The 25,367-nt window shown below is 52.8% G+C and overlaps 2 protein-coding genes across 6 annotated transcripts; both read left to right on the top strand.

Moving 5' to 3' along the window:
* The first annotated feature begins 987 nt into the window (after positions 1–987).
* FKBP5 (FKBP prolyl isomerase 5) lies at positions 988–17,961 on the top strand. Of its 5 annotated transcripts, XM_042837425.1 has the most exons (13): positions 988–1,057; positions 1,848–2,011; positions 2,831–2,899; positions 7,393–7,521; positions 8,187–8,331; positions 8,454–8,596; positions 9,185–9,299; positions 12,664–12,820; positions 13,410–13,500; positions 14,356–14,439; positions 14,979–15,164; positions 15,636–15,875; positions 17,100–17,961. In XM_042837425.1, the coding sequence occupies exons 4-13, from the start codon at positions 7,417–7,419 to the stop codon at positions 17,181–17,183; spliced, it is 1,350 nt and encodes a 449-aa protein (XP_042693359.1). In that variant the 5' UTR covers positions 988–1,057; positions 1,848–2,011; positions 2,831–2,899; positions 7,393–7,416; the 3' UTR covers positions 17,184–17,961. The 5 variants fall into 5 exon arrangements, with proteins under 5 accessions (XP_042693359.1, XP_042693358.1, XP_042693361.1 ...); XM_042837424.1 differs by lacking the exon at positions 2,831–2,899; XM_042837427.1 differs by lacking the exons at positions 1,848–2,011; positions 2,831–2,899 and having other exon boundaries at positions 1,004–1,057.
* A 1,411-nt stretch (positions 17,962–19,372) lies between these two features.
* TULP1 (TUB like protein 1) lies at positions 19,373–25,367 on the top strand. Its single transcript, XM_042837432.1, is given in 14 exon segments — positions 19,373–19,469; positions 19,472–19,525; positions 20,778–20,912; positions 21,016–21,162; positions 21,612–21,743; positions 21,827–21,940; positions 22,118–22,252; positions 22,343–22,431; positions 22,618–22,788; positions 23,275–23,387; positions 23,521–23,629; positions 23,778–23,876; positions 24,121–24,292; positions 25,093–25,367. Coding segments are annotated over 14 exon segments (1,701 nt in total). The 3' UTR covers positions 25,227–25,367.

Here is a 25,367-nt window from a genome sequence, read left to right as displayed (position 1 = left end):
TTTCTGTCGAATAAACAAATGGAGCATTACGGTTGCACAGCCCACTGCAGCCCCCCACAGCTGCTGCTATTTAGGACTTTGGCTTTATTACAGGATTCTGCACGAGGTGTAGCTGTGCCAGTGAGGACACCTTCCCCCTCCCCTCCTCCCCTCCTCCCTAGGGAGGTGGAGAGAAATGCAAAGATTTGGGGGCAGGAAATGGCTTTGAGCAGAAGCCGGGATCAGTGGGTCTCACATCGGAGTGCTGAGGGCCCGTGGAGCATCACCCAGGCCTGGGGTTCCACGGAAGGACACTGGGGACACCTCCTGGAATAGGGCAGCTCTTGGGGAAGCGGGGGGGGGGGGGGGGGGGGGGGGGGCAGGGGCAGGGAGTGGGAGGGTCCACCCCAGTTTGCAGGGTCGTGGTTTGGGTGTGGCCTCGGTAGCATTGCTCGATCCCTCCAGAGGCTCTGCTCAGGGCTGGGGAAGCATTGCATGACGACTGGGGGGTGGGGGGCAGTTCGCAGTATCTGGCGGGGGGGAGCTCTGGTATTGAATGGGGACGAGAAGCTCCCGGGCACTGCACGGAGCTGTACCTCCGCAGAGGTATTGCGCAGGGATGAGGCGATCCCCCCGGGGTTATGGTACGGAGGTGAGATCGCCCCCAGAGGCGTGGCATAGAGCTGCTTCCTTCGGGGGGCATTGCATGGAGTTAAGGACCCTCCCAAGGTCACTGCGTGGGGATGAGAATTCCCCAGCCACCGCCGGGAGCATTACAGGGGGCCTCGGCCATTCGACCCCGGTCTGCTGCTGCTGCCCCGGGCACTGCGCGGGGAGGGCGGAGCTCCGCGGCTACGGAGCGGGCGGCGGAACGGAAAAACGCTCTGATTTGCATACCGCCTCCACTCCAGCCAATGAGAAAACGGTGCTGGCGGTGTAAAGTGGACGGGCGGACGAAACTACCAATGGGAGGTGAGTAGAGGGGCGGGGCGAAGGGACAGGGAGACCCGGCCGGCGAGAGCGCCCGGTGCCACTTGGAGCCGGGCTGCGGCGGAGCGCGGGCGGCAGCGGTGGGCAGGTGGGGTCAGGATGGCGTGAGGTGGGGCGTTGCGGGATTGGATTGGGGGGCGGGTTGGAAAGAGCTTCACGCGTGGGCTCGAGTGGTCCCCGACTCGTGCTGGCTGCGAAGCGTCCCAAGGAGGAGAGGGTGGAAAGGAGCGTCACGCCCACGGAGGCCGAGGGGACACGGAGGGGACGAGGGAGGGACCTGGGGGTAGGCACGCGTCCGTAGCGCTGTGCCTTTGGGTCCGCTCCGCTCGAGGAATTGTGCTCGTTCCCACGGAGCAGCGCAGCGCATCCCTCGCGGCAGAACCAGAGTCGGGATTGGAATGGAGGTTGAAATTAGGACTGAGACTGGGATCAGGATTGGGATTGGGCTCGGGACTGGGACCAGGATTAGGATTGGAATTGGGACTGGGATCAGGATTGGGATTAGGATCAGTATTAAGATTGGGATTGGGACCAGGGTTACAATTGAGATGGGGACCGGGGCCCATCAGTACTGCAGTGCCCAAAGAGGGAATTTATTTTCAGAGTTGTCGGAAAATGAGGTTGTATCTGAACAGCTGTGTTCAGATATAATGAGTTTCCTAATGGCATTGACCAAAAATACCCCCGAGTACAGGCAGCAGTGTGTGGTTTCATTCAGGATGGGTGCAGCAGCATAGCCAAAGTAAATGGGGCATCTTGTTCAGATCCCTTTGTTTCCTCCCTCTGTAGCTGTTTGGGTCTCCAAAATCATCTGGATTTTATTTTTTATTTTTTATTTTGTTTTGTTTTGTTTTTTGCACCCAACCCACACCTGGCAGGATGTGCTGCTGTCACACCAAGTGTTCCCTGGGTGTCCTGAACTATGGAAGTTACAACCTGTAAGGAGTAACCCAGGGTTGAGCCAAGCCAGTGTCCTCGTGGTGCTGTGGCAGGCGATGCCACGTGAGTCCTGGACCCCATTGTATGACATTACACTACCTTGGTGAGCCAGGATATGGGATAGTGGGGAGGAAATATGGGATGGGAGGAGAAGATATAGGGTGGGAGGAGGAAATATGGGGCAGGAGGAGGAATGTGGGTTTCTGTGGAGGTGCTGGAGAAGTGATTGTTGGTGGAAACCTGGGAGGGAAAAAGTGATGGTGAGATAGTAGGGAGTGGCCCTGGATGTGGCCATGGTGTGACCCTGGAGGTGTGCTGGAAGAGCCTCAGTGATTGCTGTGGTTTGACACAGAGGTGGCCGTGGTGTGGCCATTATATGGCCCTGGAGGTGGCCATACGTGGGATCCAGTGCCGGGGGACCTGAAGGACATGGACTGCATGTTTCCTTGAGGTCCCTTTGGGATGAGGAGGGATGTGGAACAGTTCCCTCTGAGCAGGAAGAGAGCAGCGCCGGAGATTTCTAGAAAGCAGACCCCAAACCACCCTGCTCAGAACACCCCTGTGCTGCTCTGCAATTAGGTGGGTTTTAATTGCAGATGTGCACAATGAGAAAGCTCGCTGGGAACCTTTGAGTCGCTCCACCTGGATACCCAGTCCTGCCCACCTTTGTTAGTGCCTGGAGGGTAATTAGCTGCTGGATGAGCCCAGGGAGAGGCGGGCTCAAATTTGGCCAATGCTTCCACGCCATTGTTTAGTGCTGATGAGAGCTTTGCTGAGCTCTGAGTTGTGCCACTCTTTCCCAGCTCGTTACCTTCTACTCTAATTACTGCGGGGGTCTGTGCGCACAAAGAGGTGGGGACATGCATTCCAAAAGCATCCCTGGGCACTTGCGCAGAGCCTCATGTCAATCTTTAACCCCCAGCACAGGGAGAACACCGAGAAACACTGCCCAGATAGGAGCAGACCTGCTTAGGAGCTGCAAAAATTGGGGGTAAGGCGCTGGTGGTGGTGTGTTCTGCAAAGTGGGGCATTTCCAGAGCTCTGGGAAGGAGTTGCTCACAAACAGTAGTGCTGCTCGTGGAGAATTACCCTAATTAAAGGTAGTCCCGTTTCGAGGATATTTTAAAATTTACGTTAGTTGGCTAATTAAATAAAACTGGCCATAGGCAGTGTTGTCTTGCTTGCCAGTAACAGTGTTTCTGGCTTGCGCCCCGCTTGCCAGTGAAAGGCAGCACAGCGTGCGCTGTTGGTGTGTGCACCCTTGTGTGTGCAGCACTGGTTTGTACATGCTAGTATGTGGCTTTACTATGCATATGTGTGCATAGGTGGCTGTGCACATATTGTGCATGCACATATATTTGTGCACATTTGCATGCACATGTGGCTCAGCAGAGGTTTCAGAACCTGCTCTTGCAGTAGCTTCCATACATCCAACTGTACCTTCTCTTGAGCGCTGCTTTGCAGGCAGACATTGGGGTCTGTTCCCCCTACAGGTGTGCAGGGCTCTTGGTGTGCATGGATTGATGTGTTGGGATTTCACACTGTGCTCACAAAATGCTGCTGTGGATGGTAAGTGGCGAAATAGAGCCCACTGATTACGGGGGAGCTGTTGCAGTTGAGGCTCACCTGGCCAAAATGGACAGGTGCATTGCAAAAGCCCTCTGTTACAAGCAGTGAGATGCCTTTATAACAATTTAATGTTCCTTTCCAGATTTATCGAGGAAAAAACACTAACTTGGAAAAGAACTGGCATACTAAAAATCCTTTCTTTGCCCCATGCGGTATTGACGTGCGCTCCTCGTACGTGGGGATGCAGAGCAGCAGGGGCACAGCAGCAGAGCCCAGTTAAGTTTGCTCAGTGGCCTGCAGGCTGTGTTTTGGTGTGCAGACAGGAGCAAATCTGTTCTGTTTTTTTTTAACCTGGAAGGAAACAAGACCACGTTCCTCTCTATTGTGTGAGCAGCACTGAGCTCATGGAAGCACTGCTGCCCGCAGAGCAGAGATTTGTAGATACCCATTCATGTACATACCACTTCTCCATTTTTGAGTCACATTATATACGTTTTACACACATTCTATCATCTGTCTATGATATATATGGTTACACAGAGGGATGGGTGGTCTCCTTGCTGCCACCACACTTTGTCCTGGCTTTGCAGCCCCCCAGGGCACAGAGCTGAGCTGCAACTGACCTGTGAAGCTGTATCGACTGTGTGTAGCACTGGGTATTCCTTGCAAGCACAGGAGTTGGCATTTGATGAAAGCTGCCCTGGAGCAGCACCTGGTGTGTCTCTGGGTGCTGTTGGGGGTGTTCTTTCCTCCCTCCTGAGTTGCAACACTTTGCACAGTATTTATTAGAGAAAACCGTTTGCTCTGTTGGAGGGAAGTGAAACTGCAGTGTGGTGAGGAGACACACAGCGTGTCCCTTGTTGCCATATGAGGCAGCATTTGGGAACAGTGGGGTCCCGCTTGGGGCTGTATGCGTGCCAAGCCAGGACCCTCCCTTTTTCGCTGCCCCCCCTTTCCTCCCTGCTCCTGACAACCTCCAGAAGAGACACTGCAAAGTTTCCACTTGTAGCTGGAAAGTTCCCGGTATTGTGATTTCTAGGAAATGCAGGCTGGGATGGTGGCAGAACGGGGTCCTGTCAGACTTTGGCCTCTCCTTTCATTGTTGGGAATGAGCGGCCAGTTTTTACGGGGCAGGTTTTGGTGCCGGTGCCGTATCCAGTGCGGTCCTGGGGTGTTGCTCTCGAGGGTTTGTGTCCAGGTGCTGAAGCCTCTGGGTTTGTCTTGGTTTTAAAACGTTTATTACAGCTCTTAAGTTACAGGTGTACACTGAAATGGTGTGAAGCCACCCTGTTGTGGTTACATGTCACAGTCAGGACATTTCCCATTGTGCCCACATGCACATGGATCCCTCCTGGCCCTGCAGCCTCTGGTACATGGCTCCCAGCAGGGAGTCATTGCTGCTGGGCACAGCTTTGGAGGATGAATGTGATGCTGGACCCGGCCGATCATTCTGGCCTGAGAGAGCACCAGCCCTGGCGTGGAGCAGAGCTTAGGGAGCAGCAGCCTTCCTCCGATGGATTGCTTCCTGTTAATCACTCAGGAGCCCCACCAGCCTTCCCTGGCTGTGCTTGTGCCTCCACAAGGCTGGAGATGAGCAGAAGCAGAGCCACCTTCTCTCTCTGTTTTGATAGACGAAGGTTTCTGAGCTCTGTCCCAATACACAGTGGTCCTGTAGGCTGCATCCCTCCCTCTGTTGCTGACGCAGGGCATCGCCCCCCCACTCCTCCCTGTGCCTTGGCCAGCTGCCCTGGATAGCTGCACTAATTGCTTACGTAGAAAAATAACGAGGAGGATGCGTGTGGTGTATTTTTAGATATCTCTTGGTGGGATTTGGCGACTGGTGATACAGAGCTGGCACCTCCCGAGCCATCTTCTGTGCCCCCATGGTGACGCTTGATGCACCCAGGGAAGCTCTGCCTCAACAGGCTTTGGAAGGCTTACTGTTCTTTGTATACATGGATGGGGATGATCTGAGCTCCGTGGGGTCTTGCTGTATTTCTGCTGTGCAGTGTGCTGGTGGCTGCAGCCAGGAGCACATGGGCTGGATGCAGGGCACCTTAGAGCAGGAGGTGGGAAGCTGATGGATGCTGCAGGATGGGCCATTCAGCTGAAAGTGATGTAGAAATACCCTGAGCTTCCCAACTGCCCTCCTTGCACCAGTGCTCTTAGTGCTTTTAGGGGTTGCCATCCAAAATCTCTGCAGAGCAGGGGAAGTGGAGCAAATGCAGCATCTCATCAGACATAGCCCCAAAGACTTATAACGGAGCGCTGCAGCGGCAATTCTCTTCTTTCTCTGTTCACTCCTTCCTCATGGAGCCCTTTGTGTCTTGCTGGTTTCCTGTGCTGGGAAGGCTGGAGTTGGGTTTGTCCCACTCAGCCCAGGCGCAGTTGTTCTCGCAGTGTGACTGATCTGCCTTGGGAGCTGAAAACATCCCTTCTTTGCTGTTTATGAGGCCTTGAACGGATGATTTCTAATGTTGGTTGGCGTCAGCTTCCACACGAAAGGCTGTGGGAAAGTTTGGCAATTACACTGACTTTTATAGATCTGTTTTATGTTTCAAAAACCCTTGCTTTCTATTTCTGTGTTGTATGGTTCCTTGATTACGTGTTGCACAGTAGTGTAGCGACCAAAACAAGTCATCCCATCTAAGGGAAATCATCGGGAAATGGTTTTTTTCCTCAACCAGAAGCATTTATGTTCTCACTGGGCAGCGTTTGTCCAGCTCTGCCATGGATGAAAGCTGTGGTTTGTCCATCGCCGTGGCAAGGCACGCAGCAGGCTACACAGAGTTCAGGTGCCTGGCTGCATGGGTTTTGCATCGTGTCCTTGCAGTGCTTCCCCATGCAAACTGCACTGTGTTCTGCTTGTATTTTGTTTCAGCAAAATGTTCAGTGCCACCGATGTGGGCACGGTCTGCTGGCTGCAGCACGCTCTTCTCCTGTACAGTTGTTGCTTTGGGCAGCACTTTGCCCCAAAAACTCATTTCTTGGAGTCTTCTAGTGGATATTCTTTGTTGGAATTCTGTTGGCACTGTGTTTGCACTGCCCTGCTTTGCCTTTACGTCTTCCCATTGGGGTGAGACCATGTGGTAATCCACAGCATCAGGGCTGACCCACAGCCTCAGCACCTTTTTGGGTCTTTTTGGGCAAGAGGAACGATGCATGCCTGGGTTTGGGCCATTCACTTAAGAATAATGCAGCCTCTGACGGAACAGGAACTCGTTCCTCGTGGAAAATAATCCTCATCAGTGTGTGGCGTAGCTCGAAGCACAGCATTGTGCAAACTTTCAGACAGCATATAAGAGGGGCTGAGTTGAGGGAAGGAAGAGCTCTGAGGGCTCTGCTTTTCCCCTCAGAGCATCTCAGCCTCTCAGCTTCACCACTTTTCGTGGTGTCTGCTGATAAAGGTGCCTGAAATCTCTCTTTTGGTGTTTATTACTCCTTGGGCTGAAGGCCAGCATCTTGTTGGGACTGCAGTCTTGCTGGTGGAGCGTCCCCCAAGAAGGCCCCAGTAGGTTGAGTGCAGCCAACAGCGCCGAGCTCCTGCATTATGCTGTGCACTGGGAGCCCCTTGGTCGGCACCCTTTGACCTGTTGGCGCATTTTGTTGGTAAAACCCTTTCTGGGAGACTCTGTGTAGCAGTGTGAGAGGACCCAGGGGTGAGAACTAGCAGGACATGACTGTCTCCATCATGGTGCCGCAGCGTGGATCCGGCTGCCAGGGCAGCTCAGTGCCTGCCGCTGGAGCTGCGTGTGCTTGTGGTTCAACAGCGCTGAGCTTGGGTGGCCCCTGGGAAGGGATTTTCCGCTCTGCATGCTTGAGATGTTCTCTAAACTTCCTGCATGGGCAGCAGCACTAGGGCTCTGTAGTTCTTAACCCTTTCCCCCTCCTCCTGTCCCTCCATCCTCTCCCTAGCTGTGCTGCTTCTGCCTGGGGACAATGACAACTGACGAGGCCACCAAGCCTGAAGGTGAGGTGCAGGCAGCTGCGCTGGCGGAGCGTGGGGAGGACATCACACCTACCCGTGACCGTGGCGTGCTGAAGGTGAGTGGGACCTGCAGTTGTGGCCATTTGTCATGGCCCTGGGGCCGTGTTCTGTCCCTGTATTCCTGGTGAGACGGACACTTCTGAGCATCGAAGGATGGAGCGAACACACTGCACACGGGTTCAGTCTGCTGAATGAATTTCACTGCTATTGTGTTTCTAATCAGATTATTAGCCTCAAATCCACAAAGCATTTTTGTGTGTGACTCACAGACGTTAGAAAGAGCACATTACTTAGGTCATGCAGTCTGCCTCGCAGCTCCTGGTTCTCATTCGGGGCCATTTCTGGATAGTTCTGCTTACCAGCACTTGCTCTTCTCCAGCTGAACAGGACCTTCCCTCTAATAATAGCATCCTCCCCTGTTGGGAACTGCTTGTTCCAGGCTGTAGCAATATAAAAGAAAAAAAAACAAGTGTTGACAAGAAGCGAGGAGTGAAACAACACACCCCCATGAGTAAAGCCCCGTGCAGGGGGAACTGCACTGGTGTGGGGCTGGGTTTTAGGAATCAGATGGCTTGCCTACTGCCTTCCCCTGTGTTAGGGCAGCATTGCAGGAGAGGGTTTAAATGTGTACACATGCCTGTATTTTTTTTTTTTAATAATGGATATATGTGCATCCTAAGCTCAGCGCAGACTCTTTCCTGTGGGTGGATTTCCTCCGTAGATCATCAAGAGACCCGGGAATGAGGATGAGTTCCCTATGATTGGAGACAAGGTGTATGTGCACTATAAGGGCAAGCTGTCCAATGGCAAGAAGTTTGACTCCAGCCGTGACCGCAACGAGCCCTTTATCTTCAGCCTGGGCAAGGGTAAGGGGACGAGGGACTCCTGTGTCACCATGGGATTAAGGAACAGCTTTCTAGGGTCCCGCTTTTGTGGGTTTTTTTTTTTTTTTTTTTTGGGTTCCTTCCTGATGCCACCTCTCTCCCAGGCCAGGTGATCAAGGCATGGGACATCGGGGTTGCTACCATGAAGAAGGGTGAGGTCTGCTACTTGCTGTGCAAACCGGAGTACGCCTACGGGGCTGCTGGCAGTGCTCCTAAAATCCCTTCCAATGCCACCCTTTTTTTCGAGGCAAGTACAGGGCTGGGAGATCTCTCTGCTTTCTGCCTTGCCAGCCAGCTCTGAGAAAGAGGAAAAAAAAAAAAAGCCAAACAAAAAACAGCTTGCATTCCTGAAACGTGTCCCTCTGCTCCAGGAACCAATGCCAGTGTTTTTTCAGCAATGTGTGTCTGAGCCGAGAGTCTGCGGTGGGGAGCAGCCCTGTGGGGAGAGCCGGCACAGCCTGGCTGTGCAAAGGCACGCGAGTGGGGAAACAGCTCGGGAACACCTCCAGGGGTTAAAAATCTGCTCCTGTGCTCCCCCTGCACCTCTCAGCCACGACTGCGCTCTGCCCTGCAGGATTAATAAACTCAGTTTTGCTGTTACTTTGTGCTGCACTTCAGGTACTGGATGTGGCCCAATTTCTAATAAATTGGGTGTATTATGCTGTGGCTTGGAGCTGGCTTTTATGGGCAACTTCTGCTTGTCAGCTGAGCACAGAATTAGTTTGCTTGGCTTTCCGGCTTGGGGATGAACTGTTGCTTTGTGGATTTTCTGTTGTTTTTCTCCTCTCCTTCCTCTCCACCCACAGTTCTGCCTACCTTCCCTTTAATCCTTTAGATAGAGTTGCTTGATTTCAAAGGCGAGGACCTGTTTGAGGATGGAGGGATCATCCGGAGGATCAAGAGGAAAGGAGAAGGCTATTCCAATCCCAACGAAGGTGCTACAGTGGAAAGTGAGTACTGGGTTGGGAGCTGCCCTTGGCACAGCATGTGACAGCTGTTCCAGAACTGCTGGCTCGGAGGGTTTTACTGGAAAACCTTGAGCTGCGGGAGCAGCCAGCTGGGGATGGAGCCACTGCTCAAGGACGGACCGCACTCTGTTTCTCCAGTCCCTATGGGGTCTTGGGCTCAGCCTCTTTCTTTTTTGTTTGCCCCTCCCTTGTCTATGAGTGGCTCCAGGATGTGGTTGTATCCAGGACCAGTGAGGTGGATGCTGAAAACTCAGGCTGTGATTTGGATTTCAGCCTGTAGCACTGGGATTGCCGAGGTTTTTGCTTAGTGTGCAGCTTGCTGGGTGCTTGGGCACATCTTTTTGTCCAGAGGAGGAGGCAGCAGCCTCTCTGGTCTCGTTGTTGCGACGCTTATTGCTGTTTTGGTGGTTTTCATTGCATCCGCTGCAGCATGGGCTCTTTTCCTTCTCATGTGGCCAGAGGACAGTTTCAAACTTCTGGTCGTAGCTGATGGGGGATGAATTAACACAAAAGGGGTCTGTGGATTCAGTGTGGTCCGTAGTGCATTGCAGTTCATTCTGTCCAGTTCCTCGCTCCCTCTCTGTAAGCGGGACTGAGTGATTCTGGTCATGTTTATGGAGCAAGCATCTTACTCAGGTGGGGAGAGCCAGGCTTTTGTTTCTCCTCCTGCAAACAACTCAGCCATAGAAGTGGAACTAACATGCCATCTCTGTAAGGCGTCTAGTTTCTTATCCCCATTCCAGAGCTCCTGTTCGTTCAAGAGGGTCCAATTAACTTCCATTAGTGAAGGTGAAATTAGATCTGAACTTACAAAACTCACTGTCTGTTCCTCTCACAGACTTTCTTAAGAAGATGTTCTTGTCTCATGCTGATCTATCTGCCTGTCACATGGCTGGACCCTGCTGGGAGTAGGGTTTCAGGCTGCCTTCCCCGTCTCTGAGGTTAACCTGAGAAACAGGCTAAGCAAAATGACAACCGGCCCCATTTCCTCCTGCCTTTTTAACACTGGAGCTCTGTGTGGGGCTGCGTTTCTCTGCACCTCAAAGCTGACCTGTTCCTATTTCAAATGGATGCTTGGTTGCAAGCAAACAGGAGCAAACAGAGAACAGGAGCACACACACAGTCAGGATAATAGAGGTGAATTCCCTCAGAGGCAGTGCTGCATAGAGCAGGAGCACTGCGCCAAGGTGGCTACGGGTCCTTTGCACCAACCTGCGGTCTGGGGCCAGAGACCATAAATGCATCCCAAGGAGAAAAGGTGCAAAGGAGCAGTGAGCCAACCTGGCAGCCTTGCAGGGAAGCGTTTTGGGTGCAGAGAGGCTTTTTATTTTTCAAATGCATTGCTGTTTACCTCGAAGTACTTTGCTTGAGGCTGGTTTGCAGGGTCACCCAGCAGCAGAGGTGGGACCCCAAGGAGCAGCTTTGGTTTATGGGAGTGCACAGGCACCTCTCTGTTCTTCTCGCTTCCCACCAAATCCAGCATCAGGGATAGCTCCCAGGTGCCCGAAACCTCTGTTTGAACCATGCTGGGGAAACATGTGCACTAACCAGGGCGAGCACCTCCAGGCTGGAGTTTCATAAGCAGTTCTATCAGTTAGAATTTTACAGGCTGTAGTTTGCAGGTCCAGTTCCTAGAACACGGGCTGCAGTCAAAATCCCACATTCCAGCTTTTGTTACAACCTTTCCCCACCCCCTCCCCCTCCTCTCCATTTTAATCTGAGTACAAATTGCTGTCAGCACATCAAGTTCATGTGCCAGCCGCACTCGGTACACTGTGTTCTGAGCTCTTCAAAAACAAAATCACTGCAGGCACTGGGAGAACAATAAGTCAGCACTGCAGCCGAAGGGATGTGCAGAGCCCGGCGGGGGCTTTCTTGCTGTAATCCAAGAGCAACCGCAGCCAGCTGACCTGCTTCAGATAGCGCTGAAATGCTCCTAGAAACCGGAGCAGAGATTTTCCCGTTGCTAGTGTACAATTAGAATAGAAGGAAAGCTCTTCTGCTTCTCTTGAAGCAAGGGCTGGGAGCTCATATTCTTCTGGGCATACTGTTGTGAGGAGGGCTTGTGGGATCACTGCTGTGTTCTGTTGGTGACAGGTGACCCAGAGATCCGCAGTGCCGTGTGCTTGGTGCAGGGCCACGGATAATGGGTGCAGAAAACACAAGCAGAGACAGCAAGGAGCCGTGAGGTTGGTGGGCTGCTTGTGCTTTAGGCTGAACGTTCCATTTTCCCAAGGAGATCAGCAGGGTTTAGCCCTGGAGTGGACTTGCAGGAGTGTTTTCCATCATGCAGCCTGGCTGCACAAAGCAGAGTGCTGTCCTCGGCAGCGCATCAATGAATGGCCAAATCATCCCCACTTAGAAAAGGGGTTAATTTCTTCCCAAGGCTCTCACCTCTCCCCATTTTACTGACATTTATATTGGCAGTAGAAACCTTTCTGGCTTCTCAGCAGCATGCGTGTGAGAAGCTCATGTCCATCCATCCATGCTGTTGGGTTCTGCAGCAGTGAGCAGCTGCAACATACTTAAGCACTTTTGGAAGCATTAATGCCTAACCATGATTTTTTTTTTTCCCTTGTTGAAGGCTTTTGGGGAGTTTTCCTGCAGTAGGTGGGAGTGTCTTATGAGATTGCTTTTATTTTGTTTGCTTTGAGTGCAGGGAACACCCGCTGTCCCCCAGGCACACACCATCCTCAGGATTGAATAAATGAGGAACGATCTCAGGGTGGAAATCATGCCAGGAGCACCAGGTGGCAAATTTGCCGGGTCTGCTGTTCGTTCTCCAGCTCCATGGGCTGGAACAGTGTGCTTATTGGTTGAAGACAAAAAATATAAACGTTTATTTTGTACTTTCGGTTCAGTAGAGGCAGGAGAGCATGGCCTTGTTTTCGAGGTGTAATGCGAGCGTACAGTGTAGTATAGGAGATCTGTAATAACCGTGATAAACTCCACGTGGCAGTGTGCCAGGAGCAGTATCCAGTTCCAGTAAGGCTGACTCGTGCAGTGCGGCACAAGAGGAACATATTAGTCATAATGTTTATCTGTTGTCTGGTCCTTGCTGGGATGAGATATGGCTGCACTGCTTTTTAGCAATGTTCTTCAAGCCCTCCCACCCCTCTCTGCTCACTGTCTCCCCTGATGCTTCCAAGGCTCTGGCTCAGCTTGGGGGAGGATCTGGGATTTTGGGGTCTTGTGGTCGGTCACTGGATGGAACTGCCCCATCTCTGCTCCCGCTTCCTTAAGTGCCACCTATATGCAAAATCCCTTGGAAAATGGTTTATGGGGAGCCACAGGGCTCAGGGCCCACACGGTGCTGACTGCCTGTGGTCTTCATTCTGTCCCACAGTTCACCTGGAAGGGTTCTGTGGTGGAACCCGCTTTGACTGCAAGGATGTGAAGTTTGTGGTGGGCGAAGGAGAGGACCACGACATCCCTATTGGCATTGACAAAGCGCTGGAGAAGATGCAGAGGGGAGAGCACTGTGTCCTCTACCTAGGGCCACGGTAAGGGATTCTGCGCCCATGCTGCTCGGTGCAGGGTTGAAACTTCCAACATTGGAGGCCATTGGAGCATTTGTGAAAATGTAAATGTGCCAACAGAACTTCTCTGGGATATATTAGTATCACCAGCAGGGAATGCCAGAGTGGTAAGTGGGAGGCAGGTACTTGAAAGGGGTTTTATCCAGCTGTTGGAGCTCAGGAAATCACTGTTCCTTGTCCTGACGCATGATGAAAGCTGTGTAAAGCCAGGTCTGGTGCACCTGTGTGCATCTGGAGATGCACATGTGTAATGCATCGTATGCTGCAGCATATATTTGCTTCTGGAGGATAATAGCACTCCAACCCAACAGCATTAGCATGGAGCTGGTTGTGAGAACAGCAAGCCACTTGGTTGTGTGCTTGCTAAAATGAAGATATAGGGGATTTAGCTTTCTTCCTGCTTTTTAAAGATGCTGGTTGATGAAGGGGGGTATTTAGGAGGAGAATGGCCGAGTCAGCAGAGGAAGGAAGGGGCTGGGGGGAGGCTGGTCCCGGGGGGAGGCTGTGGGTGCCCTGACCTCCCCCCTGAAAGCTTCTTGCTTCTTCCCTACAGGTACGGCTTCGGCGAGGCAGGGAAACCCAAGTACGGTATTCAGGCGAACGCTGAGCTGGTGTACGAGGTCACGCTGAAAAGCTTTGAGAAGGTGAGGGCAGGACTCCCACACACTCCCCACACTGTGCTCACCCTTTGTCCCTGGCCTGGCTGCGCCACGGCCCCTGCCGAAGTGGAGACGTCAGCAAGGATCACTGTGTTCTTAATTTGTTCTTGTGTGTTGGTTTGTTTCATTTTTCTGGCCAAGCTCCAAGGCTGGTCCTCTTATTTGTTCCTAACCTTGTTCCTTTTGTACTTTTTTTTTTTTTTTTCTATCTCCTTGGGCTGCACAGGAAAAAAAAATATTAAGATTTGAGTCCTGATGGGAGAGGGTTGGGGTGAATGCTGGAGGGGCTGGGGATGGGGACAGGGACTGGGGACAGCACAGGGATAGGGCAGGTGCTGCTGGGTCCCTAACCTTGGCTGGAGCAGGGATAGTGCCAAGACCCTATGCTGGGGAGAGATCTTCCTTTTTTTTTTTTTTTTTTTTTTTTTTCATTCTGCGGGGTTGCTATGTGTGTACTGCAGTGGACAAATCATGCTGTATAGCTGGGCTCAGAGTACATCCCATCCCTGCAGTAGTTACTCTGCACCCCAAGGCATGCCCTTTGTGTGCTCCATGAATGTTTCCTGTTCCCTATCTGCTCCACTCCTTCAAATTCAGCACTCTGCCCTATGCAAGACCACCTTGCTGAGCCCCACTCTATTAAAGAGAAATCCTCCAAAGCTTCCTGGGGCTGCCTGGATTGTGGCATCCCATTAATTTTGCTCTTCTTACTGCTTCCTAAGGGCGTGCATGCAGGTGGGTCTGGTGCTTTGGAGTTGCATGGTGTGTTGATCTGGTGCTGTTCCCACCTTGCAACTGCTGCTATGCCTTGGGGTGGTGGCTCTGAGCTTGTCTTTGCAGGCCAAAGAGTCATGGGAGATGGACACCAAAGAGAAGCTGGAGCAGGCTGCCATCGTCAAGGAGAAGGGGACAATGTACTTCAAGGTTTGTGACACCTGGATAGAAGCAGGGAGCTTGCACTGCTGGGCACTTGGAGCAAGTCCTAGTTCACTTCACTGGGTCTTCAAGGAGTAAAAATGTCAGAAATGTCCCCTCCCAAAAAGTGCCAGTCCTCTGCCAAGTCCTCTCCCTGCGTAACAAATACACTCCATAGGCAACGCAGCATTACTGGGGCCATGCAGCGTCATCCACTTCTGCCTGCCCTGCTGTTCGCTGTCCTCAGCAGATCCACTGTCTTTCTGAGTCTGGATTCATAAAGTAGAATCATAGAACCGTGGAATGATTGGGTTGAATGAGAACATAAAGATCATGAAACTATGGAATGGTTGGGTCAGAAGGGCCCTCGCAGCCCTGCTGCCTTCCTCCCCACCTCAGGACACCACCAGGGATGGGGCACCTTCTGGGCAGAAGTGCTGGATAACCTCACTGCCCTCTGAGTAAAAAGCTCCACCTAACATCAAACCTAAACTTCCCCTCTTTTGATTTTAAACCCTTCCCCATATCCTGTTTTTGCTCCATCTCAGGAAGGCAAATACTTGCAGGCGGTGATTCAGTATGGGAAGATCGTGTCCTGGCTGGAGATGGAGTATGGCTTGTCAGAGAAGGAGTCAAAAGCCTCCGATTCCTTCCTGCTGGCTGCCTTCCTCAACCTGGCCATGTGCTATCTGAAGCTGCGCGAGTACACCAAAGCTGTTGAGTGCTGTGATAAGGTATGGGAGCACAACTTTTGTTTTACTCTTCCTTTCCTATTCAGTTTGTCTTCGCAGCAGTTTCCAAAGGGCACTGTGTTGGTGGCATTAAGAACACTTAATTATTTTATAAAAGGCTCAAATTTACAATCGTTTGAGTTGGAAGGGACCTTTGAAGGCCGTCTGGTCCCACTCCCTGAGCTGCACAGTGATACCCACAGCTCTGACAGGTTCTCAGAGCCCCGTCCAGCCCTGACCTTGGGTGTCTTCAGAATTAGGCATCCACCAAAATTTAGGAATCTTGCCTCTGGTTCTTCATTGCATAAGGCTTGCTGCCTTAACTCAGATGGAAGTTACCAATGAGACGCATCTGTGGCTCTCAGGAAGCTTTCACTATAAGGAAATAACATGAAGCTGGGACAAAAACTCACAGTATCCATAGTGAACACGCTGCTGAGGGTTGCTGGGTTCTGGAGAACTCTGTGCTTGCAGGCGCTGGGGCTGGACCAGGACAACGAGAAGGGCTTGTACCGGCGGGGTGAGGCCCGGCTGCTGATGAACGAGTTTGAGCTGGCAAAATGTGACTTTCAGAAAGTGCTAGAGGTGAACCCACAGAACAAAGCAGCCAGGTCGCAGATTGCCGTCTGCCAGAAGAAGACAAAGGAGCACAATGAGCGGGACAGGAGGATCTACGCCAACATGTTTGCCAAGTTTGCTGAGAGGGATGCAAAGGTTTGTCGTGCCTGGAGATTGGGTTTGGGATGCTCAGCATGGTGATGGGGCTGAAACAGAGCAAATGGAGACTGGGACAAGGATGGAGGTCTGGATGGCAGTTACAGGTCATGCGTGGGCTGCAGCTGTAGGTCATGCATGAGTTCATAGAATTTTAGAATCACCACGGTTGGATAATACCTACAAAATCATCCAGTCCAACCATCTACCTATCACCAATATTTTCCACTAAACCATGTCCCTCAGTACAACATCTAAATGTTTCTTGAACACCTCCAGGGTCAGTGACTCCACCACCTCCCTGGGCAGCCCTTTCCAGCACCTGACCACTCTCTTGGAGAAGTATTTCCTAACGTCCAACCTGAATCTCCCCTGGTGCAACTTCAGGCCATGAGGGTCGTATATGTGCCACAGCTATAGGTCTGTGTGGGCTGTGGCTGTAGTTCACTTATGGACTGCAGCTGTAGGGCTGAATGGGCTGCAGCTATAGACTGTGTGTGGCCTGACAGAGCAGCATGGGAAGGAACCCCTTGGTTCTTGGTCTTTTGCACACAGAAGCTGCTGTCAGGTGCTCACTTGTCGATTAAAGTGTTTAGGACATGGGCACGTGACAGCTGGCAACAGGTTTGGTGTTTGTGCTCCAGGTGCTGTCCCCTGCCTGTGGCGATTGATGACATGGGTAAAGCAAAATGTCAGCCGCTCTCTGGCAAGGCCGGGGGGAGTTTGAGACATGATAGTATGAATTTTCTGAATCATATAACCCAACACTCTGCTCCTCTGCTTATATAAGAGATCGCTTTCTTGTAATAGGCTCTTATCCAAAATTCCTTCAAACAAAAACCAATGCACAGTGTACCATAACAGGAGAGGACAACTTTGCAGTCTGTGTGAGTCATTTTTGGTATAATCTCTTCTGAACCAGTGTCTGAAAATGAGGCGGTGGAATATGTGAGTGCAGTGGACAGGGAGCAGCTGTGGCCCAGCACCAGGAGGTGGGTAGGGAGCAGGGCTGTGCTCAGCTGCCAGCTGTACGCGGGCTGCAGGATGTTGTCCTGCACCCGTGGGTCTGGCTGCAGCTATCGCTTGTTGTGTATGGGCTGCACCAATAGATTGTGTATGGGCTACAGCTATATCTCCATGTATGGACCACAGATACTGCCCAGCACGTGGACTGCAGCTCCATAGCCCATCATTCCTGTTTCTCGCTCTGTGTTTCTCTTTCAGGAAGCAGCCAGCAAAACCAGAGTAGAAAAAGAGGCAGCGACAGCATCATGTGATGAAGGCAAAGAGACAGAGGGGCACGTATGATGGAGGAGGTGGCAGAAGGACAAGCCTCTTGCCTTCAGCCTGTGCCAAGAACTTTGCCAGGACTCAGGACCTGCTGGTGTTTCCTTGTAAAGTTTGTTCCAGTTTGTGTGATTGTGGAAGCAAAAGTGCCTCGCAGAGATCAGACCAGCCCGGTGCTGCTGCCAGCTGCGAGCAGTTGGATGGTGTGGGACCACCACCAGTGGAACAACCGCCTTCCCAGGGGTGGGGGACAAAGAAATCAAAGCTGGAACTCCTGGCTTCAGGAGGCTCACCTTGCTCTATGTCCTCTGGGAGCAGCTGGGATGTGGAAGCAGTGTGGCAGGATGCAACCAAGCCTTCCTCATGCACTGCCTTTCTCCTCTTTCTTCTCACTGTAGGGCTGGGGGAGCTGCAACAGGGTGTCCGGACCCCACTGTGCTCACTGGTTGTGTTCCCTGTTCATATTTTTCAACAGAGGTTTCATGGCCCATAGGAACAAAAATAATTTAAAAAAAAAAAAAAGAAAAGGAGAGAAGCAGTGGTCAGGGAGCAAAGGGGAGGTTCTTGTGGAACCGGTGCTGCACAGTGCCATCCTCCAGCCAGCCCCGTGAGAAAGGATGTGGGCACTGCCTGCGGAGAACAGCTTTCAAGTTTTTATTTTTACTGTCTGGTCTTTGTAATACCCACTGGAAGCTGGAAAATAAAGAACTGAAAAAAAAAAAAAAAAAATTGGTTAAAATAAAAAAGTGCTTCTCTGCTCCATCCCAGAGGGGATGCAGCAGTTTGAGTGTGTCATGGAGTTATTGCTGTCTTCTAGGCCTGGTCCTGCTTTGGAAAGCTGTTTGTAGTCCTGCTTTGGGATTCTGCTTTGGAGTCTTGCTTTGAGGTGCTACTTTATGATTCTGCTTTGGGGTATTGCTTGGGGTCCTGCTTCGGGGGTGTTGCTTTAGAGGGCACCTTTGGATGCTGCTTTGAGGTCTTGCTTTGGGGTTCTGCTTTGAAATGCCCCTATGGGTGCTGCTTGGAGTCCTGCTGTGGGGTCTTCCTTTGGGGTGCTCCTTTGGGGTCTTGCTTTGTGTTGCCGCTTTGGAGTCCTGCTTTGAGGCACCACTTTGGGGTTGCAGCAGTGCAGACTTCCCAGCCTGGGGAGTTTGTCCTGATGCCTTTATTTGTTCAGCACCACCGTTTGGGAGATTTGGGGCTGGTGTTTCGGGGTTTCGCTTGCCCCAGGTCTGGTTCTGGGGTGAAAATTTGAATGGAAGTGATGGCTCCGCAAAAAAATGTTTTCTTTTTGCAAGCAGGGCAAACAAGTCACTTTGGATCAGCTAAAGTCATGTTTTTCTTAGGAAACGACTCTGGCTTGCTCCACAGAAACTTGCAACTCTGGCTACACGGCTCGAGGGTGGCAGTGTTGAGCACACCATGGCTCAGGGTGCTCCTCTCTGCGTGGGGTGTGCAGTGTCCAAATGCCACCTAGTGGCACTGGGTGCTGCAGGGAGCAAGGCTTCAGTGGGTTGGTGCTGCAGTGGGGTTGTGTTGAGGAAGGAGTGGGTTTGATGCTGCAGTGGGGTTGAGTTGGGTAAGCAGTACGTTTGGTGCTGCCATAATGTTGAGTTGGGTAGGCAGTAAGTCCAGCAGGGATCCTTGGGTTTTCTGTGCAAACCAACCCAAGTTCTGTGTTTCTATCCCCAACAGTGGGTGAGAAAAAGGAGGCAAGCCACAGACAAATCCCCCAGGTTCCCTTTTATTGGGATTACTGCGACAGCTGTCACTCTCCCTGCAGGGCCGGCCAGCCCTGAAATCCTATTACTGAGTTTCAAGAGAAATAAAAAGTTAATCATCTCCTCTGCACACTCCTGCGCTGCTGGCACCAGGGCTGAGGCTGCACCCATGGAACCAGCTCTGATCCTATAGGCACTGCAGCGATGCCACTGCAGACTGAGATCCTGCGTGAGGTGTGGGCCACTGACAGGTGAGGTCCCTTTTTCTCCCTTTTCAGTTTAATGGTTTATCTTAGTGTAATTCTGTTGAATTTTTTCTCTTTTTTTTTTTTTTTTTTTTCTTGTTTGCTTGCCTCAATGGTCAGTGCCTCGGTGCTTGGTGGCTTGCAATGGGAAAAGCATTAATTAGGGCACATTCCCGCTGGTTAACCTCACTGCCATCAGCACTGACCAAAGCAGAGCCCAGCCTGTGCTTGGCCCTGTTGGGATATGGGGAAGCTGCTTTGGAAAACTGCTATCCGTTTTGGCTCATGTTCATCAAAAAATAAACTTTCCAATGGGGCCAGCCCTCACCCATCTGCTTCCTCTGCCCACAGCCCCAGCGAGGAGCTGAGCAGCCCTCAGCAGCAGCGGCTGAAGCAGGTGAGGAGCAATTCTTCTACGGGCTGAGGATGGGTGCAGCCCCTGGCCACATTGTGGTGGGAGTGGAGTGGGGTTGGTGCTCAGTCCTGGGTGAGTGCAGGCGTTTGTGGGACCCTACTCTGCTTCTGATCTGTGCATCCTTCCCAAGCCCATCTCCATCCCATCAGATGGGGCCTCAGCTCCTGATTAGTGCTTTAATTAATCATTTCAGCTGTCAGCAGTGTCACTTTCCAGGCTGTGACCCCTTCTAGGGGTGGCTGCATTTTGAGGCAGCCCTTTGGGACAGCCCCTGACAGGGGTCTCTGCAGCAATCTGAGTACTCTGCTGTTATTAGTAGACTTTGTTAAGTTGCTAACAAAGTGGAGGGCCATCCTGTCCCTGTGCTGCTCAAGTGATTAAAGGAGGGAAAGAGCTTTTTTGTAGCCAGCTGAAAGAACTTGGGATTTGCAGCCCCACCACGAGACCCTGAGGAATATGCACTGGGAGATGGCAGTGGGTTAGTGCTGTGGGGCAGATCCATCCTTTTGTGGTGCTGAAGTGCTGGGGGCTCTGCCGGGGAAGGATCCCCTCAGAGCAAATCCCTCACAAAGGGGGGATGCTTTGCACCCAGATGTGATCAGTGCTGATGCAATCAGTGCTGCATCACTCCTGGGGGACCCCGACCAGGTGCCCTCTCCCTCTGATGTCCCCTGCCTGGTGCTGAACCACATGCTCTGCATTTGGTAAATCAGCATTATTTATAGCCCAGGGTAAAGAGGATTAGGTGTGCTGCCTTTAATCCCCCACTTCCTCCTGCCCTGCTTCTGCTGACCTCGATCCTTGCAGCTCTGGTGTCCCTAGCCTGTCTCAGCACATGGCCTTCAATCTCCACCCCACAATCTGGTTTCCATAGGAAACACACGTGGGCGAGAGGAGCCAGGGGGATTTTGATCCCCACACTCCCTGTGTATCCCTTGTGGCTCACATATGGTGGTATGGCATCGTGTCCCCCATCCCCTGGACAGGCACGGTGTGGTACTGCTGCCCTCCAATCTCCCTGCTAATGGCCCGTTCTGTTTCCTTCCTGCCATCCCTCTATGGGCCAACCCCATGGTAAGTTGTTCATGTAACAGTGCAGCACGTCCCTTGCAAGAGCTTTTACAAGAACAATGCAAGAGCTGTCGTGCTCACAGAATCCCTTTCCAAAATGCACCAGTGTGCTCCAGCTGCTGTAAGAGCAGATGCTGAACCATGGCACGGTCGGTCTCTGCAGCATCGTCTGTGGGGCAGAAGCTGAAGAAGAAACAGCAGGAGCCAGCAATGGAGCCCGAAGCCAAACCACGACGGCTGCGGGTGAAGAAGCCAAGTGATCCCAGGGGTACCAAGGAGCCCCATGGCCCAGTGCAGGGTGAGCAGCTTATGGAGGCCCTCTGCCAGCTCCTGTTCCCTCCAAAGCTTATGCCCCATGCACCCATGGTGCTCCTTGTCACACGGGCTCTTGAAATGTGCAGGGGTGAAGAAGGTGGGGAAGAAAAAGGAGAAAGGAGAGGAGGAGGGTGATAAGGAGCTCAGCTCCAAACCCCTCCGGGAGCCTCGGAAGAAAAAGGAGGGCTCAGCGCCTCGATCCCATGTGGCCAAAGGCCAAACAAAGCAGCAAGGTGAGGGGACATGGCGGGCAGCAGCCACCCTCCATGGGCACATGGAGGTTGTACCACAGCATGGTACAACCACATTCCCTCACGTACCATGTGTCCCCACGAACCACAACCCTGTGTGTCACGACCCCAAGCACTTTGTCCCCACCGTCCACCCCACTCATATCCACAGCAATTCTGCATCCCCTCAGGGTGCTTTTTGCCCCCAAATCAGCCTCATGCATCCAAAAAGGATGGGGAAACTCCAGCCCCATGTCCCCACGCCTCATGTCCCCACTCACCACATCCCTATGTCCACGCTATCAGTTTCTGCAGAAATCCTGCACACCCCTGTGGTGGTTTTTGTCCCCAAATCAGCCTGATGCATGAAAGGTGGGAACCCCCCAGATCCATGTGTGTCCCTCTGTCCCTTGTGTGCCACCACCATCTCTCTGCTGTGTCCCACTGGGCAGAGGTATCTGAGGAGGAGGAGGAAGAGGAGGAGGAGGAAGAAGATGAGATGGAGAGTAAAGATCCTCCCAAGAAGCTGAAGAAGAAACTGACGAAAGAGCCACCCTCAGGGGAGAAGAAGCTGAAAGCAAAGGGTGAATACACAGGGGTGGCACAGTCCCAGTCCACTGTCACCATGTGACCTCTGTCACTGGCTGTCCCTGGTCTGGCCCTCCAGGTGACAAAAGTGATGCTGACAGCAAAGCCAAATCTACCAAAAGCGCAAAGAAGGAGCCGATATCTGTGTTCCATGTGAATGGGGAGAAGAAGGAGAAGAAGAGCAAAAAGAAAGGTATGAGGTGAGCGGGGTTGGCATCCTCATCCAGCAGCTCCCACGATGTGTGATGGTGTCCCCATGTTCCCATAACCCTGTGTTCCCATGCACCGTTTTCCCATATCCCCACGTCCCTGTGTCACTTTGTCCCTGTGTCTCCATGTCCTCATGTCCCCATGTCCTTGTGCCCCCCAGCTGCCACTGGCAGTGATGAGGAGGATGACTCTGATGCCAGTACCAAACCTATCCGATCGGGTAAGAAGAAGAATCCGGTGTCACTCTTCCAGACTGGTGGGGACCCTCCCAGAGAGAGAAAAACCAGGAAGAAAGGTAGGAGCAGTGCTGGGGGGCTCCAGGGCCATGGGGGGCCTGGCTATGGGGCATTATTAATGATGTGTTGGCATTCTCTCCTGTCTACAGCCCCTAAAGCAGCAGAGAGTGAAGAGGACGCCTTGGAGACACAGCAGAAGAACTCCAACAAGAAGGGCAAAGGGAAGAAATCTAAGAAGGTAATGCGGGGAAATGCCAGAGACACCCATACAGTGGGTCAGGAGCCTCCCCTGGGGTAGGTCTGCATGGCCATACTGCCCCCGGAGCCAAATCCTGAGGGCACGTGGGGTGTAAGGAACTGGGAAATGGCAGTAAATGGCACAGGGCTTGGGATCCCCCAAAAAAGCTGTGGTGTGGCCCTGCAGAAGGAGGAGAGGCCGCTGTCACCTGTCATCGAGGTAGACAACCTGGAGAAGTTTGTGCTGTCCCCAGCGCCACAGGGGGTGACCATCAAGTGCCGGGTGACACGGGACAAGAGGGGTATGGACCGGGGCCTGTACCCCACCTACTTCCTGCACCTGGATAACGACAAAAAGGTGAGCAGGCAGGGGGCCGGAGACCCATGGGAACACCCTAGGAGTGCACCCATACGGTTTTTAGGGCATGCCTATGTGCACCCCACTGGGTTACTTCTGTCTCATTTTTCCTTGGAAATGCCAAAGTTGATGCAAGGTATGATGCCAGAGAGGTAATGCTCGTGCCACGCATAGGGACACTGACAGTGTTTTGGGGCTCAGCTGCGCCACAGTGGTGCTGGTGGTAGGTCAGTGGTTGGATTTGCTGATTTTAGTGGTCTCTTCCAACCTTAACGATTCTGTGATTCTATTTAGGGACATGGCTTAGTGGCCATGGTGGGGATGGGTTGATGGTTGAACTGGATGATCTTAGAGGTCACTTCCAACCTTAATGGCTCGATGACTTTACAACTTACGCAACGTCACAGCCGTGTCCCCATTGCACAATGCAATATGCAGAGGGTAAGGTGAGGTGACAGCTCTGTCCTAGCCATGTCATGCCCCCAGGTCTTCCTGCTCGCTGGGAGGAAGCGTAAGAAGAGCAAAACCTCCAACTACCTCATCTCCATCGACCCCACAGACCTGTCACGGGGTGGGGAGAACTTCATCGGGAAGCTGAGGTGGGTGCCACCAATTTTTGCACATCAGATGTGGGATGGGAGTGGGATCAGTGCAAAAGGAGAGGCTCTGGATGGTGGGATTTGGTGTGAGATAGTGATGCTGGTGGCACCAAATCTTGTCCCTCTGCTGCAGGTCCAACCTGATGGGGACCAAGTTCACCGTGTTCGACAATGGCTCTAACCCTGATCGGGCCAGCGCTGATTGGTCCAATGTGCGGCAGGAGCTGTCGGCTGTGGTTTATGTAAGAGTTCCCCCCAGCAGAGACTGAGGGATCACCAACCTGCACTCCCTTGCTGGGGCATCACTGGGGGCTGCAGAGCCATGGAGCCGTGCAATGAGGCTGCAGCCCACAGCAGTTGCTTCTTTTATGAATGGGGCATCTCTTGCAGGAGACCAATGTGCTGGGGTTCAAAGGGCCCCGGAAGATGACAGTCATCATCCCTGGGATGAACTCAGACAACGAGCGGGTGCCCATCCGGCCCCGAAATGTGAGTCAGATGGCCAAGGATCAAGTGAGGATGGAGCCAGCAAGCCCTCTGGGCTGGGTTTGATGGGGTTCACTTGAGGTTCACCTGGTTGAGGCATCCCTCAATCTCAAGGCACCTCTGTGGGAGGTGGAGGTGTGGCGTTAGTCTCTTCCCAGCCATGTCCTGCTTTGGAGTTGTGTGCTCCAGAGCATCCAGGGGCAGCATCCCACTGTGTGCCAAGTCTCACCCTCTTTGCCCTCCCCAGGACAACGACGGGCTGCTCATGAGGTGGCAAAACAAGAACATGGACAACATTATCGAGCTGCACAACAAGGCACCGGTGTGGAATGACGAGACCCAGTCCTATGTCCTCAACTTCCACGGCCGTGTCACCCACGCCTCCGTCAAAAACTTCCAGATTGTGCATGGCAGTGACCGTGAGTGGAGGGATAGGGTGCAGGGGGGACTTGGCTGACTCCCAGCACCCATTTTGCTGTTTATTTCTTGCCCAACTGCTCTGGGGTTTCCCTGCGTTCTGCTCCGGCAGAGGGAGCACGTGGGTCGTGCACGGTCATGCAAAATAGGGCATGACTCGATCCTGCAGGGTGCTGAACTCTGTAGCACCGCAGTATCGCTGCCAGCACACACCCCATGCGTGCTCCCCATATGCACATCTTTGGTGTGCATCATGCCTTGGGGATGGTCCCTTAGGGTGACCCTTTGGGGTGATGGACACAGGATCCGGATGTGGCTCAGGGGTACATTTGTACCCCCTTTGCCAGCGGCACTGCCTGCCCCACGGCAAAGCAGACACGGCCCCATGGCAAGCGTCCCAGCATGGGGCAGCACTCAACCCTCGTCACCTGTCCCGCGCAGTCAGAAGCCATCGGCACCCGCGGGTGTTGAGTTACAGGACAGAAAAAAACCTGTCGGGGGCCCCTGGTTATTTTTACAGATTTCCTGCCACCCGTGCTTTGGTAACAGTGAGTGTCCCATGGGGGGCAGTAGGCTCTGGTTCCCAGGGACAGGGTGCTGGGGGGACCCAGAGTGCCACATCTCCTCTGAGGTGCAATGCAAAAACGCTGCTTTTTGGTTAATTGAGCTGCAGTGCAGTGCAGCAGCAGCCAGTGTATGAGCTGGGCATAGGTGCCCCCTTCACAGTGCCACTTGGAAAGGGAAGGTGTGGGTGTGGGAGCCGTCCAGCCCACACCAACGTGCTCTCTACTCTGTCCTGCAGCTGATTACATTGTGATGCAGTTTGGACGTGTGGCAGATGACGCCTTCACCATGGACTACAACTACCCGCTGTGTGCCGTGCAGGCCTTTGCCATTGCTCTCTCCAGCTTTGATGGGAAGCTGGCCTGCGAGTAGCTCCATGCTGTCCTGTCCCCATCCGCCCCCCTGGTTCCTATGTCTGACACCACTCCATTGGGCAGCACTCTGTCAGGCACCGTTTTGTTGGGCACTGCTTGCCTGGCTGTGGACAACTTCCCTGGGAGCTGGTTACCGGTC

The sequence above is a fragment of the Centrocercus urophasianus genome, unplaced genomic scaffold (genome assembly GCF_019232065.1).
Source record: "Centrocercus urophasianus isolate 14NV4802_14NV808 unplaced genomic scaffold, USGS_Curo_1.0 seq_70, whole genome shotgun sequence".
Lineage (NCBI taxonomy): Eukaryota > Metazoa > Chordata > Aves > Galliformes > Phasianidae > Centrocercus > Centrocercus urophasianus.
The sequence above is the reverse complement of the archived record's forward strand: the minus strand, read 5'-3'. Positions and strand labels throughout refer to the sequence as shown.

Bases quoted from the DNA above. Each gene is read 5' to 3' on its own strand.
- FKBP5 (XM_042837422.1), top strand. The intron at 8,332-8,453 runs GTAAGGGGACGA...CCTCTCTCCCAG, and splicing joins TATCTTCAGCCTGGGCAAGG to GCCAGGTGATCAAGGCATGG. The intron at 14,440-14,978 runs GTTTGTGACACC...GCTCCATCTCAG, and splicing joins AGGGGACAATGTACTTCAAG to GAAGGCAAATACTTGCAGGC.